This window comes from Cupressus sempervirens, chromosome 10 (genome assembly GCF_028749045.1).
Source record: "Cupressus sempervirens isolate cs-2001-9-10 chromosome 10, ASM2874904v1, whole genome shotgun sequence".
NCBI lineage: Eukaryota > Viridiplantae > Streptophyta > Pinopsida > Cupressales > Cupressaceae > Cupressus > Cupressus sempervirens.
Window position 1 is genome coordinate 146,581,409 of NC_143127.1, and position 19,260 is coordinate 146,600,668.

Below are 19,260 nucleotides of genomic sequence, written 5' to 3' on the forward strand. Positions count from 1 at the left end.
TTCATTCAGAAGTTTTCCTGTATCTAAGACATTTTCTATTCTACTCAGTTCAGTATCTATATATGGTTAAGAATTTGTAGTGGGGGCTGATCCGCTGGATATCTCTTTCTAACATGTCTAGTTATCCAAGAGAAAATCAATTATTTGCAGCTTTATATACTGGCTGCATTTCCAAACTATTGAATAGCATATTTTTCATTGGGGGTATATCATGTTTGAAAAACAGCTTGTTCCTTTTGGCTCATGTATCTTAGCTTCTGCAGCGGAATGTTCAGAACAATCGAATGTGTGGACAGTTGCCAGTCGATAGCTACCTGATCCAAAGTGCGGACATGGCAACTGAGCAGAACTGCTATGAGGCTGATGGCTTACAGCTGGACAACAGAAAATCTGATGCTGCTGTGGACAATGTGGTTCAAAAGAGAGAAGTTGACAATGGGGAAGCTGTTCTAACAAGTCATCCCATGGACTTTGTGGACAACAATCCCCTTGTAACCATCAATATTCAATTGTTTGAGGAATATGGATCATAATTGTGGTTTTCACTTTTGGTTGATGATAGTTTACCTTCTAGTTTTTGTGAAATTTTGAAATAACGTCTGTTCATTTTTTACTTCTTACCATGACATTGCCCTTTTTATGGCATCTTAGTTTTGCTTTCCTCGTTTTGTACTAAATAGTTGATATAACTGTAGGAGTTGAAGAATTCTGGTAGTTGCATGGAGGAAGAACATGAACCTGGGACTATGGTTTTGGCTTTACAAGCACCTGAAATGGGTATAAATAATGCTCTTCATAGCTTTTCTAGCTTGTTACTGATGTAAATTGAACTTCTTGTTTTTAACTTGTTTGTATTTCTAATTAATTTTAGATTTGATTGCACTCTGGGATATGGGAATAATTAATCAGATGCCTTGAGGGTTTTAATGTTCTTTTCTGTCTGAAATAGTTCTGTATTTTATCTTTGGAAGGTGGAGTAAAAATTTCAATTGTTTGTCATCTTGGAGGATATTTCTACATCCTTACAATGGGTGAAAGCTATGAAACACACACACAATCTAGACTTCCATGATAAAAAACTAAACTATCAAAACCAAATTTTCAAGCTTCCAAAATAATGAATCAATTTTGCAGTTAAAAGTAGATCAAAGAAATAACACAAAGCATGAAAAGAAGCAAACCTATCTCAATCGTTATTGGACTTCTGCCTGTTCTAGCAAGTGGATTGCGCTTTTTAGACAACTCAAAAGGAGTGTCTTCAATGCATGGGCTCAGTCACTTATACATAAGGAATAACTGGGAAAAACTTACTGACTTAATATTCAAGGATAGATATAGATAAGAAGATGATGCTCTGCATTTATTGAAATCTGAATGATATGCTAACCAGCCTCTTCCCTCCTCCTGTGCTCTGTGTTTTAAGTGAGAATGAAAGAATGAGCAGAGGAAGACTTATTTCAATCTCTTTCTGGTTTGAAAACGAAGTGCTATTAGCCTTTAAGTTATGACTGTGCATTACTCTTCTTCAATTATATTCACAGATAAGTATTCTTTTACAAGAATCTTCATGAATTACAATCAATGTCTAAAATGATTGTTCTTCTTCTTTTGGTTAACCAAGAGAATTGAGATGTGGAAGGCTACAGTATAATGCAGGCTAAACCTTACTATGATTCTCGGTTAGGTGGATTGCCCCACTTGTGGTCTTTGTTGGTGGTTGAACACAACCAATGTTTGTCTATTGCGTGGTTGGAAAATTTGCTAAAACCAAAAACTTGCCAAGGCCTGAAAAAAATGGGGCAAAACTTGGCCAGTTCTCAGCAAAAACTTGGCAAAAAACTTTGGAACTTGAAAATTGCTTAAATTTAATTAGAAATGCATTATTTATGCAAAATTCAAGGAGAAGATCCATCTGATGAGTCAATAAAAGAGACCACAAAAGAAACTAGCCGAGTCTAGATATTTATAAAAGCCAAGTGGATATGAAATCTCATTCTCATGAGGAATGCTGATGATTGGAAGCAAAATAGTAGATTGCTTCTGTAAAACTAAAAGTCAATAGATCATTACAATTACATCTTCCTTTTCCCAACTCTAGTAAAAACTAAGGGACAGGTACAACTAGAGGGCCTAGTTCTAGAAGTCTGCACTAGGCATGACTGTGCCTCCTCGCTGGGTATTTTTGACTCAAGATGTGGTTCGTCCTTCATCCTGGATGCAGCTCATCTTTAGCTTCTCCTGGCTCAAAATTTGTTCCAACGAAGTCATTTTAAACTACTTAGGAATGATTTTTATTCATCTAGATGCAACAAAAAAAGAAAAAGTTTTGAAACAACATAGAAAGAAAATCAGAAAACCTACCTGGGCATTTGATTTTTCTTCAAAATCACCTCAAATCCACTTCAAGTCGATGGAAATCAGTTTACAAGTGTTTGGAAGGGTATTTTTCCTCCTCTCAGCAAAACACAAGTGAAGAAATGATAAAATGAGATCATTTCTGCCTTTTTTTGCCTTAAGCACTTCGTGGCTGAGATTTTAAAAAAGTCATTTTTTGAGTAAAAGTCGTAATTACTTGCCAGTCAAAAATCCTCGAGTTTTTGCAGCTGGTCGATTACTCTCTAAGTGGTCCATCTATGGTCTATCCTACAACAGTACGAATCAATGTATGGCTTGGATGCAAATTCTACAATGACAATTAGTTATAGACTCTAACAAATTATTGGATAATTCAATTTTATTGATGTTGGAGTTTTTGAAATGTTCCATTGTTCGTCTACACCTCTGGAATAGATCCGTACCAATACAACTTGATGAATGCCGGAATCAAATTGACCTATTACACATGGGAGAAGACCTGAAAGAGGCCGTATGGAATGAGGCTGTACGGTACGCGCCAGTTCCAGAACTGAAACAGTATCCCCTGGCAATATAATAGCAGCCCTCTGCACGCACTTGCAGCCTCCCCTAGGTTTTTCTATCTATTGCCGGTGCCCCGAAACAGATTATTGAGGTAGATTAGTTGTAGGGGCCCACCTTGCTTGCTGGGGCATTTGGGTATTACCCCCATCGGGAGAGATGCCCTACTATCTTAGTTGGGATGAATGAATAGAAATACCAATCGATAGAGCTGGCAGTGCATCGGTACCCCCTTATCCCCTAACCCCCCCCACCTGCGCTTAGCGCACTTTCTATTATTGCTTAGCGAAGCTTAGAAATACAATTAGGAGTAGGCCCCCGAGCTGTTGGGAGGTCAAATTGATGGCCGTATGGTGGGGAGAAAATGCAGTACAGTATTTTCAGATTCTGGCCGTATGGTGTCAATGCAGATTTGTACAGTGTCAATGCAGGTCCGTACGGTGGAGATAAATGGAAGTTGTACGGTAGATGTAGAAGGCCGTATAACAAGCTTGTAGGTCGTACAATATTGTGGGGAGGATGTACAGGGGAGTGAAGGAGACGATGTGGTGGTGAGGTGGGGTACGGAGTGAATGCAAAGTTGACCATATGGTAGGGGAAGGAACAAATGATGTACAGATGGAGGAAAGAAGAATATCTAGTCATGTAACAAACTTATAGATCCAAATTTAGTAGATACACCCAAAGAATGAAGATTGAACACGAATAACTTTCAATATATATTTGCCAAAAGATGGTGTTTCGATTTGCTAGATCCGAGTGAAGTATTACATGCAACACTGGAATAGGGTGAGGGTTGAATCCCACTGAAACCGCATGAGCCAAATAGGGAAGATCTTTGACTTCCGAAATGGTGAATGAATCCAGAACTCCAACAGGAATTCGTAGTACAGAAAATAATCCAAAAATGCATATCTAATGACTACCTACAAGCCGTGCTAAAATACCCGTCGGGGAAACTTTTCGAGGGTGTACAAAGATAGCCAAAGATAACACAAACTACGAAAACAAAACAAAAATGGGTCCAAGATATATTAAATCAATCAGCCCATTAACAATAGTTTGATTAATAATCTATTTTATGACGGGGATATTACAGTCCTCTCGTCCCAAAATTTGCTTGTCCTCAAGCAAACGCAATGCTGGATGGTGTAGAATGTGCTCACCTTCTTAGGTTGCGTCATCTAACGGCAAGTGTTTCCAGTGTACCAAATATTCCTTTACCGTTCGGTTCTATAGGGTCTTTTCACGTACTTCAATAATCTGTGTTGGTTCCAATATGAGCTTTCCTTCTTCATTGAGCGACGGAAGGTCTATAGCTACCGTGATGTTTTGTCTCACAACTTTCTTCAGGTAGGAAACATGAAAAATGTTATGAAGACGACTCCCCTTCGGAAGTTCTAGCTCGTAGGCGACTTCACCGATGTAGTGCACTACACGATAAGGGCCATAAAATCATGGCTTCAGTTTTTCTTTTCCCTTTTCTTTCAATGAGGATTATCGGTATGGCTGGAGCCTGAGGTAGACCAAGTCTTCTACTTCGAAACTCCTCTCTACTGAGTTTCTGTTGACTTACATCTTTTGTTGTTTTTGTGCTCGTTGTAAGTTTTCCTTTAAGTATCTTAGGATGTCCTGTCCCTCCTGAAGCGAGTCCCTCTCCCTTGGTGCACGACTGTCTCCCAAAACTGTGTCGATGAAGGAAAGGGGTTCGTATCCATATAGAGCTTTGAATGGTGTCATCTCGATAGACATGTGGTATGTGGTATTGTAACAATATTCCCCTAGGTGTATCCATTTGACTCATGCCTATTGTTGTTTCAAAACGTAGTTTCAAAGGTAACCTTCGAGTCACTTGTTCATAATCTCAGTTTGTCCCTCTATTTGAGGGTGGTAACTAGTACTTGGTGACAATTTTGTCCTTGCCAATTGAAATAGTTCTATCCTGAAGATATTGATGAATCGCCCATCCCGATCGCTGACAATGTTTTGGGGTAACTTGTGCAGATGAAAGACTTCTCTAAAAAACAGATTGGCAACTTGTGCGGCTTGAAAATCTGAGGGGATGGTGAAGAAATGTGTGTACTTTGTCAGTCTATCAACCACCATGAAGATACAATCCTTTTCGCTCACCATGGGAAGTTCAGTTATGAAATCCATCGAGATACTTTCTCACTTATGTTCTGGAATTGGCAGAGGTTGTAAGAACCCGACAGGTAGGGTATGTTTGGATTTGTTCTGTTGGCAGATTGTACACTCTTTTACATACTGCAATACATCTCCTTTAAGTCCTTTCCATGAAAACCTCTCCCTAAGACGTCTGTAAGTTTTGAGGAGGCTTGGGTGTCCTGCTAAGGGTTAGTCGTGTACCTCCTTCAAGATTTTCTACTTCAATTTGGACTCCGACACCAAAAATATCCGATTCTTATAGTAAATGATGTCATCCACCACTTTGTACCGATCATCTTGAGTGTTGCCATCCATTAGCTCATAGGCAAATGTGTTTTTGGAATATTCTACCAACAAATGTGCTTTCCAGTAAGCTGAAATCTGAGTTAGTAAGCAGATGGCGGGTTTCCTAGACAAAGCATCTACAACCACACTGTTCTTTCTTTTCATATATTCAATGTCAAAATCAAAACCTTGAACCTTGCTTACCCATTTTTGTTGCCTCTCATTCAAGTCCCATTGCTCTAGAAAATATCTGAAACTATTGTGATCTGTATGAACGACAAGCTTGGCACCCACTAGATATTGCCGGAAATTGGTTAGTGCATGTACAATGGCCAACATCTCTTTGTCGTAGATGGAATATAAGCATTTTGTTTGCGTAAGCTTCTTGCTCTCTTAGGCTATGGAGTGTCTATCTTGCATCAGTACCGCACCAATGCTTTCTTCGGATGCGTTGCACTTCAGAATGAACGGTCAAGTGAAATGAGGTAATGCAAGTACGGGACAAGTGCTCATTGTCTCTTTTAGCTTATCAAAAGTGAGTTGTGCCTTTTCATTCCAATGGAAAGAACCTTTCCTTGTTAGGTCCGGTAAGGGTGCGCTAAGCTGAGAGAATCCTTTAATGAACCTTCGGTAATAACTACACAGTCCGAAAAACCCTTGCAATTCCGTGAGTGATTTTGGGGGAGGGCAATCAAGGATAGCTTGAATCTTCTCCTGATGAACTTGAACTCCATATTTATTGACAACATGCCCCAGGTACAATATTTCTGTCATACCAAATTCACAGTTGGATTGCTTGGCGAACAAAGATTGATCCTTCATGATCCTTAGGATTTCATCCAGATGCATCAGGTGTTCTTCCCATGTCTTGCTATAAATAAGAATATCATCAAAAAATACTAGTAAGTACTTACGCAATTGTTTGTTGAAGATGCGATTCATGCATGATTGGAATGTAGCAGGTGCATTTGTTAATCCGAACGACATGACTAGGAACTCATAATGCCTGTAGTGACAATGAAAGGCCGTCTTTTCCACATCTTCTTCTCTCATGCGGATATGATGGTATTCGGAATGGAGATCTATTTTCGAAAAATAGGCTTTGCCATGTAATTCATCCATTAACTCATCTATCCTTGGAATGGGATATCTATTCTTTATTTGTTTTTGTTCAACGCATGGTAGTCCACACACATGCGCATTGTCCTGTCCTTCTTTTTGACCAATACCACTGATGACACAAAGGGGCTAGAATTGGGACGGATCCATCCTTTCTCTAGCAGTTCCTGAATCGTCTTTTCGATCTCATCTTTGAATTTCTTGGGATGGCAGTAGGGTGTGGTTATGACCGGCTTGGCTCTTGCTTCCAACTCGATAGTGTGTTCAAACCCTCGATGAGGAGGTATGCCAGGAGGAATGTCAATAAAAATGTATCATTTTCACTCAAAATATTTTGGAGATCATCATCTTGGGGAGGTGTCCATTGCCCTTTTATAGGTTTTGCCGAGACAAAACAATGTGCAACCCAAGCAATGTCATCATGCTGAAAAATTGCCGCTATCCGATGTGCAGAAACTTGTTTCAGTTCCTCATTTGCCATTCTATGGAGAACAACCTTATTTCCATTGACAACAAAAGTTAAGTCCGTCTATTTGAAGCTTAGAGTGTATTCATCAAGTGTCTCCATCCACTATATGCCCAAAATAACCTCCATGTCATCGAGGTCCACTATGAAGAAATCCTCGGTCACCATGTGATTCGCCCTTGTGATACTTAGCTGAGGAACAAGGTGTGTGCAGGGCAAAAGAGTCCCTTCGGCAACCTTGACCTGAAATCCTGCATGCGTCTCCGTAGGTACACCTCTTCGTTTCATGAGAGATGAGTTTATGAAGTTAAGAGTAGCTCTGCTATCGAGCATCACCATATCCCTTTGTCCTTGAAGGGTTCCCCACACACGAAACATTGTGCACCTCTGATTATCAGCTAAGACAATAGTTCCTCCGCGCCGTACCAATGCTGCAATTCTTTCCATATGGTTCAAACTAACCATGTTGGTGTTGACGTGATGTTGGTTGTCTTCGGAGGGTATTTCTTCTTGTTCGTCCTCATCATCGGGTACAACCTCAATGTAGTGGATCTTTCCTTTTCCGAGGCATCTATGGCCAGGTTCCTAAGGTCCCTAGCAGTTGAAACATAGTTTCTTCTGTTAGAGCTCTTGTCTGGTAGCTTTGGAAACATTGGCAGTTTGAAATGTGAGTAACTTCGAGATGATGAAGCCGATGATGATGCCATACTTTGTGCCTTCTTAATGGCCTCCGACAGGGTGGTAGTATTGAACCCTTTTACCCAACCTTTCAGTGGTTCTGTCAATCCGTCCATGAAGAGCACTATTCGTCTTCTTTCAAAAATGTTCATGACCAAAACAAAGAGTTTATGAAATTACGCAATGTACTGGTTGACTGATCCAGTTTGCCTCAGCTATGCCAAATCTTTGACATTGAGTTCCGGATCTTTACCATCAAATCGATCTATCAATCTCTTAGTGAATTCTGCATAAGTATTTATTTAATCATGCCCTAGTGTGATAGTGTCATGATGCCACCATTCATGCACTACTCCCTCCAAGTGTAACGCCGCAAATTTAATTGTTGCTTCTTCTGGCATGGGATTAAGTTCGAAGTATCGGCCTTCATTACCCACGCTTGCGTAGATATGGATCCGGATCCGTCAAATGGAGACAAATTTACTTTACTCAACTTCCTTCTTAGATCATCATTAAAATATCCTCGCTTTTCGCCTCCCGAATACCCAATTCTCAGATTTGCGTAATCTTTGTAGGATATATCTTCCTCCAAATTCACTTTCTTCCAGTCTTCTCTTAGCGGTTCTTGCATTTCTTCAAAGTTCGGCTGCTTCCCACTGTGTGGTGCTTCCATCCGTGGGGGAAAAGATGGCATGGAAGGTCGAGAGCGTGGGGGATGAGGGTTTGCTTTACCTGACATCGAGTCCGCGTTGTGACCATTTTGTTCACTGTATATTTTATTATCTACCAACTTCTTGAGAGTTTCTTCCATGAGACGCTGAGTATCATTGATTTGTGCCTGATTTCTCCCAAGTTCTCTTAGTAGTGCCACGAGTTCGGCAGTTGTGGGTTTCGGTTTTGCGGTCATTCTATCAATGGAATGGGTTCTTCTTCTCTTCTGGCTAAAAAATTTCATTCATTATCCACAGACTGGTAGGATCGAAGCTTTGATACCACTAAAATGTTCCGTTGTTCGTCTACCCCTCTGGAACAGATCCGTAGGGGTACAACTTGACGAATGTCGGAATCAATTTGTCCTATTACACATGGGAGAAGGCCTGAAAGAGGCCGTACGGAATGAGGCCGCACAATAGCTATTGGGAGGCCAAATTGATGGCCGTACAGTGGGCAAAAAATGTAGTATGGTATCTTTAGATTTTGGCCGTATGGTGGGCAGAAAATGTAGTATGGTATCTTTAGATTCTGGCCGTACAGTGTCAATGCAGGTCCGTACGGTGGAAGGGTGAGGCCGTACGGTAGATAAATGGAAGTTGTATGGTAGATGTAGAAGGCCACACAACAAGCTTGTAGGTCGTACAATATTTTGGGGAGGATGTACAGGGGAGTGAAGGAGACAATGTGGTGGTGAGATGGGGTATGGAGTGAATGCAGAGTTGTCCGTATAGTAGGGGAAGGAACAGACAATGTACAAATAGAGGAAAGAAGTATATCCGGTCATGTAACAAACTTATAGATCCAAATTCAGTAGATACACCCAAAGAATGAAGATTGAACACAAATAACTTTCAATATATGTTTGCCAAAAGATGGTGCTCCGATTTGCCAGATCTGAGTGAAGTATTACATGCAACAACGAAATAGGGTGAGGGTTGAATCCCACCGAAATCGCACAAGCCAAATAGGGAAGATCTTTAATTTCCAAAATGGCGAATGAATCTAGAACTCCAACAGGAATTCGCAGTACAAAAAAAATCCAAAAATGCATACCTAATGACTACTTACAAGCCGTGCTTAAATACCTGTCAAGGAAAACTTTCTGAGGGTGTACAAAGATAGCCGACGACAACACAAACTATGAAAACAAAGCAAAAATGGGTTCGAGATATATTAAATCAATCAGCCCATTAACAATATTTTGATAAATAATCTATTTTATGACGGGGATATTACAGTTTTTAACAATACAAAGTGAATTATTTTCAATAATTCTTGTTGCTTAATCACTTGAGAATCAAGACAATTCTAGTTGTTTAATATCTTGAAATCAGAGTCTGCATGGAATTGGTATGGAATCACTTAGGGTTTAGAATTTATTTTTCTAAATTTTGCTGACTTCTCAACCTCCAAAAAATCCTTAACAATAAACTTTACTCTTGAAAATTAAAAAAACCTTAAATGTAACCTTGGTTTGCATATGAATTAAAAAACCGAAACTTGGACGAGAATTAGAAGTGGTGATGGATAAGAATAATAGGCACTTTGATAGGGTAAGGAGGAACCCATAGGTTTTAATATGCTCTGTGATGATGAAAGAAGCAGGAGGGGTAATCCATGGAGAGATTTGGCACCTCTCACTAGATGCTATTGTTGATAAGATATCTGAATTGGTAGTTCTTTTTTGGGATATAATCGATGGAATAGCAGTAGCATAAAATAGATCTGAGTTAACTGTGTGGGAAAAGCTGATTTTCTGTCTTGATTTTGTTTCATCTTGAACGCCAAACCCCTATATTTAATAATCAATATTATAAAATAATTTCGAAATTTAAACTATTATATGCTATATCAATATACTGCTTATTAAATTATGCATTAATAATTATATAATAAATTCAAAATTAAAACATTTAAAATTCAAAGATTATATATTGAAATTTGTATAGGTTATTACTTTAACAACATTATTAGATATAAATTTATTTAGTTTTGATTTGTAATGTGCATAAAGTTTTACAATGTAATATATTTGAATTTATAATTGATATATTTACTTTTTAATATGTTTTTAATATCATACCCATATGTACTCAATCCCCAGTCCCTAGTCCCACATTTTTTTGCCATACTGATTCGTAGTACCCATGCCCATTTGGCAACTTATCAATAAGACTGTGGAGTCTCTGTAGTATTGTACATTCATATTGTCTCAAATAAATACTTTTCATAAATTGGAAATGTTATGGAATCTCATATCCATCCGCACAAAAATAATATTAGAAACCATTCTTAATCTTCTTTCTATTTAACAATGTTTGTTATGACTCAATTTATACAAGAAGCATCAAAATTATTTCTTGTGGTTCAAGAGTTTGGAAATAGACTACCAAACCAAATCAAATGTTCTATCACAATTTAAATCTATGTCAAACCACTTATAATATGAAAGTATAAACATAGTAACTCTATATTTGGTAAATTTGTGTAATGGCCCATTTATGAGATGAAATTAATAATAATAAAGATAAATTTAAAATAAATAATAAAATCAATAATATATATTATTTATAATATATTGAATATTGTCGAATAAAATATATATTTTACAATAATATATATATATATCCAATATGTAAATCGAAAATTAGTCAATGGAGACATCTAATGTAAAATCATTATTATAAACTATAATTATTTAATATATGATGTATTTTATCATAAATGAATTTGAAATATATATTAAAAAATAATATAATATAATGATCTATCATTATATGATAAAGTGAAATATATGTATATTTAGGAATACATCTACAAAATATATCATAAATATAATAATATAAATATGTATATGTTATAATTAAAATATAATTCTAAATTAGTCAAACTATTCAATTAATATTAGATATATTAAAACAGACCTAATATAAATTTATATTACACAAGCATTTAAATGAATCATCGTGACCCTTCACCCAGGCACATATATTAGGAAAGAAAACTTAACACATTCAAGGAGAGGGAATCCAAACAAAATCAAGAAAAGGCAGACTAATTCCACATTGGAGGATATTGCTGGAGAGAACCACACCCATCACTGTGTACAGAAGGAATGACTCGATAGCCATTAAAATAGCAGATTACAGAACACCCATCACCCTGTACAGAAGGAATGACTCGATAGCCATTAAAATAGCAGATTACAGGACTACGATTTTCAGAGAACATCTATTGCACACGGTATCATTAGAGTAAGGAGAGTTGAACAGACGTAGACATCCATGTTGGAAGTAATACTGGTATAAGGGTTAAAAGCAAGAAGGGACACTTCAACCTTATCTGTTGCATCAACTGCATCACCCCCGTGGGTGTTAAAGCATGAGCATAGTCAACACTGTCTGAACCACCAAGGCAGAAACCATTCTCCCATCCAAGGAGATACATCATCCTGTGGAGACTTTTTGGTAACAATTAGATAAGAATATCAAGAAATTATAAGCAGCAAGATAAATCTGGATAGTTTGATTGCTTCTATTATTGATGCCCAGTTGCAGTACACAGCAATCTATCCTATTATGGAACACATCATACAGAGCCGCGAGAATAAGTGAAGAAAGATTTGAACAGTTTTTAAAGAGACTATGAGTCTCAGTCAACATTGGGATAACTAACCATACAAAGGCAATACTAATATAATATTTATAAGCAATGAGTAGTTTGTAAGAAGGAATTGTTTGTTAGAAATTAAATATATTACAGACTCCCATGAATGATAGGTATTCAGCAGGTATCCAGGGGAATAAGAGTTCATCACCACAGAATTCAAACAATGTATGAATGCAGTATATAGTTACTCAACACAGGTTTAGAGACTGGGCAGTAACACTTCCTCTGCAATCACAGCAGCTTATTCAATACAAATTGTCCCTGAATTTCAAGACACCCTAAGTGGGGATAGTACAAACACAGTCAGCAAACATGGCCTATCAGCATCTAATTCACACTCTCCAGATTTAGGTGAATATTGAATGGGGGGCATACCAAAGAGAAGACACTTCGAATTACATCCCATGTTTAAAATTATATGCAGTGATCACAGTACATACATGTTAGTTTTAGAGATCTTTGATAGATAAAACTATTACAATAAATATGAATAAATACTCTTACTTGAATGACTGCAGAATCAATTTGATTCTCAAATGATGACTGTTCTGTGATTGCTGAGATGACAAAGATCTTCCAATGAAGACTGCTGATGATCCTGTACTGTAGAGTGAATGCAATAATTGTCTTTCAGCAAAGAGTGCAGAGGAAAAGGCTGATAATGACCCTGTGCCTATAGTGCAGATCGCTGGGACTTATAATGCCTTGTATTGATATTGTCCTCAGCGATCTGCCTATTCAAATATATTTATTGGTGAAGGGTCATGACCCCTGTAGAAACCTGGTAAGAAACTTTACATGAACAAAATCCAGAAGCTCATAATTATTACTATTAGTGAGAAGATAGAAGAGAAACTTAGAGGTAATCCCAGGAGGGACATTACAAAACCTGTCTATTGCATTTTTCCATTAACTTAATGTGGAATCCTACAATCATATCATGCTATGCAATGAATTTTGTTTGAGATGTTTTTGTGAAGACACTCAGATATGCTGCCTATGATTACATATCTTGCAAGCATGTACACCACAGGGTTACTGTAAGAGATTGTAGAATCTTCTTCTACACTTTGCATCAGTGTTTTGTGCTCATATGAATGGACTAGCTTGGAAAACAATATTACAACTGCTTATACCCATGTGCCGCCTTTTCCCTTACAATGTGTCACCCTTCTTTCATATCGGAATAAACTCTTTATTATCACCGACAACACTTCAGACCTGGCTTTTTGTATCCCTTTGGGGGATTTCAAGCCATTTTAAATGTTCTTGATTTCCTGACAATATTCTAATGGGCCATAAGATTGATGTAGTTCATATTTTTAGAAAGTGCCCCAACTTCGCCAAAATAATTTTTCCATATAATAACTATCAGAGTCGTTCAAATACTTTAACAATCATCCAAAATCTCTGACACACACAAGTTGGTTCCAAAATGTGTGTCTACTCACTATTTGATGCTTCATCTTTGCACATGAATTTTGGATGCAGAACCGGCCAATTGATTTAGTCACATTGTTAAATAGGTTTTGACTGCAATTATACTTCTGCAATATTACATGGACATCCATCAAAGAACATCTAAAAAAAATTCTCCTCCAAATGATCAGCATGTCTTTTCTATACTAACCACATTTGCATGCTTGTTGGTAGAGTATTCCATCGAAACATTAGATCAGGTATGCCATGGGGTTTTGTCGATGACTCCTCATTTAGCATGCCTGTTAACCGGAGTAACTGTGGCAACATTATAGAAAAAAAATGTAATGTGCTAATATGCTTTGATGGGTGTCTTTATGCTACTCCAAGGCTTCCATATTTGTCCTATTTTGTTTAATATCTGTGAGCATTGGGCTTTGAGATGGCACCACTTGTTTGTGGAGTCCCTTTGTCTACTGTTATTATGTTTCAGTGATTAATATGAAGACCAAACTTATTTGTGGCCACTGACTTCTTGATACAAATTTTTTAGAACTATGTTGTCTTTGATCTCACATTTTTGCATTCATGTTTACAATTTGGCATGGTTTTTAACTTTAATATTTGACAGAGATCTCCTTATAAAATATTCTTTCATGCATGTCCATAGAGTGACACTATTAGGTAAGCCACACACTGTATTTCTTCTTAACTCTAGATTTTGAATTGATGTCTTTGGAGGTCTTCTTGTCACGATAGCTAACTTAAATCTCTTCGACATATATTCATGGATATCCATTACTTATTCCAAAGCTCCCATACTATCACTCTGATGGTTGACATTTTCTTGAAAAGTTTCTAAATATTTTTATCAAATACTTTTTTTTGCATATTCCTGTAATCATTGCATTTTTTGAGACATCTCCTTTACGGCATTGACTTTGGTGATTTTAAAAGTTGTTGACAACAAACTTTACTATCTTCTGGTGAATGTTCATATGCTATACCGAATAAGAATTTACATTCCATGTAATGACATTGCTCTGACTCACGTTATTTCAAATGGCTTGGATCCTTCTCTGTCTTGCGCATGCCATAAAAAATCTGTGGTAGTGGCAGTGATATTGATAGTGCCTTCACTTGTAGTTTACATTCAAGAAGACAGCCAACTCGCCTATGAAGAAGAGGGATGGGAAATGGTTACCATAACTGTTTGCAATGTGTTGCTACCCTTGTCAATGTGTCCTCAAAACTTAGATCTTACTGGGGCCTTTGAAATTTCATCGGAGATTTCAATAACTTAGAAACTTTGTTAATTTGCTGATATGCAATGAGTATGGAGACTTGTTGTGGCTGATCGGTCTTGGAAGAAACTTTCAAAACTTAATCAAAATACTGTTCTTTCATTCATGTAATTGGCATTTTGGATGGGTTCTACATCCAACACATATCATGTTACTGGTACAACTTACAAGACCACATTTCTTTGAAGCATTTTTTCAGGCATTTAGCATCACACCATGCTTTGTATGTGATTCCACATTTTCAAAAGTGTATATCAGTTTATACTATCTATCCTTCCACATTAGGCATGCATCTTTGCCCTGAAAGTTGTGAATCTAATGGATAACAAAAATCTTCAGTTGATATGCCTTGGTGAATGCAAATAGCCTATTCAAACTCTTCCATTTTGTGCAGAAGAAAAAGGTGCTGGCTTCTATTCCTGCAAATTGAATTCTTTATGCATTAGAAGTAAGTAATCTTTATCATATTGATAGGATAATAACCAGTAATGGTTATAAATTTTAGCATTACAATGGCAAGTTGCATCTTCTTAATGCTTTCCACAGGGTATAAATGAATTTATTGAAACCAGGCATTAAAAAATAAAACCATTAAGGGGTTTAAGGTTTTTGTTTGGATTCTCAAAAGTTAAGATCTTAACCAAATTTTTGGAAAGGTTAAGATCTTAACATTTAGAAAGCAAAGATTTTAACTAAACGTTGGGATATTGACCTGAAATAGGAAAAGGTTGGGATCCCAAGTTTAACCTTTTCAGAATTTGGGATTTTGACTTCATAACTTTTGAAAACTAAAACCCAAACCATTAACCTCTTTTTAAAAGTTAAGATCCCAACTTTCAACTTTTTTTTGTTAAAGTTAAGGTTTTGTTTTTTGATTTTCAAAAAACTAGCATTTCCAACTTCACATTTGCATAACTTTTGATTCAAGCATTGGATTTTAGAAAACCAAAATGCAAGATGGAACTAGCAAACAACCAGGGGTTTTAGAAACATAAAATCACCAAAATATCAAATAATGATTGACCATAAGTTTGTTGTTCTTCTGCTCAGTTTTGACTGAAAATGATAAAATTTCAATTTTTTTGGCCGGATTGAATACTAAGGCAACATTATTCTATCAGACAACTCACCTGTATTGCCTTTACGTTCAGTATTGTTTATCCACGTATTTGTCTTTTAAAAACTAAATAATCACGGGCCTCCGTTAACCCTTTTGAGTTGTTGAACATTGAACTTGAACTCTCAAAGTTCAGAATCATTCCAAGCTCCTAGTCAGTCTTGTCATTGTCTTTATCGTGTCACGTTTGTATTGAGTCCTAGCCTTTGAACTTGAATCTCAAACCTCAAAGTTCAAAGTTTACAGTTCCATGTACGCAGCGTTAACCTGGTCCACCATGTGTAAAGTCTCCCTTTTGTTTCAGCCCTGGAAGTGCTCTTCGGTGAAAATTAACCGTTGAACCTTATTTGTCACACTTCAAAGTTCAAAGTTCATAAAGTCATAGCATGTCGTTAATGTTGTATATTTAAGTCTTCCAATACTTCATCTTGTAACCTTTAAGGCAGATGAACTTGAACCTCAAACCTCTGTTTTCATGATTCAAGGTTTGAAGTTCATGAGTAAAGAGATGACCGCCTACAGACACATGGAAGCTAGTCATCATTAATCAACACACAAGGAGTGAAAAGACATGGATTTAATGATTTTTGAAAAAGGTGACAGTGGAGTAAAGTTGTATGTGCGAATTACATTTAAAACTGTCAGCATGTCATCTAATTAGTGTAGTTGCTATTATTTGATAAGCACATCACATGAGTGAGGCTTTATAACAATTTCCCATTCTGTCATGATCATGTGTGCTGCATAATTATTTTTCTACTGCTTGGAACCAATAGAGTGGAGGCAACTTCTTCCCAGAAAATTGGAGTTGAATTTACAGGTGAGTTCAAAGAATCCCTTCCTACATTTTATTCTTTCAAGTTCCCTACCCTGTAGTTAAGGGTTTTCTAATTCTTCGCCTTTCTATCTATTGTGAATTTTAAGTAGTCTTTTGTTGAATGCCCCAAATGTCTTCATCTGGACCTAAGATTCCCAAGGAGAAGAAAACCACTTGTTTAACTAGTTTTCTCCCAGAGTTAGGAGATGACATAGAAATAGTAGTAGATAGGTTCAAGCATGCAGAATTGGGTCTATGGAAGACAAATTTCCAGGAGTGGCCTAATCTAAGTTGCAGGGTTTCTAGAGGTAGCGCCATGTCTAGAGCTAATGTTCGAGTATGGGAATAGGTATGATGTAATAGAGAGATGCATCCAAACCTTTAGTAGGGAGTTATTGGTCAAGATAGGCCGAGAAATAATTATGGGCACCATGAGAATTCCCCCTATGGAGACCTATGAATAATGGACCATTAGTTTATCCTACAACAAATTTTCCATGAAAAAGAAAGATTATAATAGCGTCATTGCAAAAAAATGGTTGTTGAAACTAGAGAAAGGAGGTTTCTGCCTATCGAGATCTTTGACAAGGGAACATCTAATCAAAGATGTAAGAGACATTGTTATTTTCTTGAGGAGAGTGAAGGGTAAACAACATGCCTTTTTGTGGGAAGATTGGATGTACTTTTTCATCCAAGTAATACTCAGAGAAAACAAGTATATAGATTGGGCTGAAGTGATTGCTAATAGGCTTCATGAAGAACTCTCCCAAGCCACAGGAATGACGGTATTTTATATGACCTCCTATCTATTTTATATACTTGCGTGTTGCAGAGAATGGGAATGTTTGCCACATGAGCCTTGCATTGAAGATATGAAAATTTTAAATTTATGAATATCACCCTTTATTGCAATGAAAAAGAAACCCTAAGAACTTTAGAAGGGTTCAAGATGTATTTCTAGCATGTTTGGTGTTCGAGCTGCAGGGGAAAGAGAACCAAAGGTTATCTGAAGAAGTAGTGTAGTTAATCATGTTTTATGACAGTTATTTCATACAATTACCAAGATTCACATACTTAAGGATAGGAGGATTTGAAGGGGAGCCCTCAAAACTTGGCCATTATCATTGTAAATCAGTCCATATGCCTTGAATCTTGGCCCTGAATTGAAACTCATGAACTTGAAGTCCTACCAAGCCAAGTTCAAGTTCGACAACAAAGGTTTTGCAGAGACTCATTTTGAGGTAAACTTAGGATTTATGCATCAACCTCAATTAGAAGATTTTTGGGCAGATTGTTTGGAGGAATTTGACGTGAGAAGAAGACATTGGTCAAGATTTTTTCTAAGGCAGATCATCACACTCAAGCTGCAGATGAACATTGAAGTAGTTGAGGAAGCCAAAAACCAAGAGTTAGTAGATCCTAAATATCTAGAGCAGATTGAAGGTCTTCCAATACCTGAATTAGAATGGAGTAAGAAAGGAGAGGATAATATACAACTCAAAACCTTCAACGCCATAAGGAGAACCAAGAAATGCTAAGGGAAAAGAAAGTAGAGATATTAAATGAAGTTGAAATAATGCCTCACGGCCTCAAGTTCGAAACCTCCACTAGTTTTTACTGATGAAGTTGTTCAATGTGTTGTAGGTGAACCTGAACTAGAAGTTGAACACGTGGTGCAGTAACAAGCTCTAACCCATGTTCAACCCATAGCCTGGGTTACCCATTCTAGGAGCTGGAACAAGAATAAACAAGCAAAGGACTCCCCGATTGTGGTAGACCTAGACTCTGTGGAAGATACTTGCGAACCTGTGAAAGATCCACATATGGAAGGTTCAATTGGAGAGGTGGAAGAAGGAGATAAGCAAACAAGGACAAACTCCAATGTTCCTAATTCACTAGCATTGCTAAACCCTGTTGATTTGTAGATACCCCAGAGCAAAGGCCTTTTTGGTGCACCCAAATGATTTGAGCTTTTTGTCAATAAGCAGTGCAATATTGTCCCCAGTACAATATGCGTTGAAGATATTGTGAGTAAGTCTTTAGGGAAAATGCCCAGCAAAAATCCTAAAGTTGAAGCTATGATGAAGGTTGATAAGGACACTGGGCACTAGGTGGCAAACATATTCAAGCCTATCATTGATATGACAAGGTATGTTTGCAGGATTTCAAAATTGAAAAAGTAGATTTGGGCCTGGCCACAAGACTAGCTAATATGCAAATCTTCGACTCCAACAACAAAAGAATATCCCATAGAATTTGGAAGGATTGGAAAGACAAAGGGAGTTGAGGCAGTCCTTAAAGTTAATGGTGGAATATATCCACACCGTACAACATCCATATTCCTTGTCTTTGACAGAAGTCCCTACGAGTGTAGATGTCGAGTCCCTTGCAAACCAGAAACTATTGGATCAAATGTAGAGGGATAGGGCTGTATGCAAAACATTCAACGATGGAATAGATAACATCACTAATAAAGGGGTAAGTTATATTGTTAACCTTGTTGAGACTTGCCAACATGCCGACGTGGTTACTAATGAGCTAGAAGCAAAACTTACCACTTAGGATAAGGAGAAAATGAAATGGAATAATG

General features: G+C 37.3%; 1 protein-coding gene across 1 annotated transcript in view; it reads left to right on the forward strand.

The window, feature by feature from the left end:
- Positions 1-19,260, forward strand: part of LOC149533001 (ribonucleoside-diphosphate reductase subunit beta) — a 184,462-nt gene that overhangs the window by 14,424 nt on the left and 150,778 nt on the right. The window contains exons 3-4 of the mRNA XM_089807580.1: positions 264-491; positions 696-777. Of these exons, the coding sequence (XP_089663706.1) occupies positions 264-491; positions 696-777 (310 nt within the window). The remainder of the gene's footprint in view (positions 1-263; positions 492-695; positions 778-19,260) is intronic.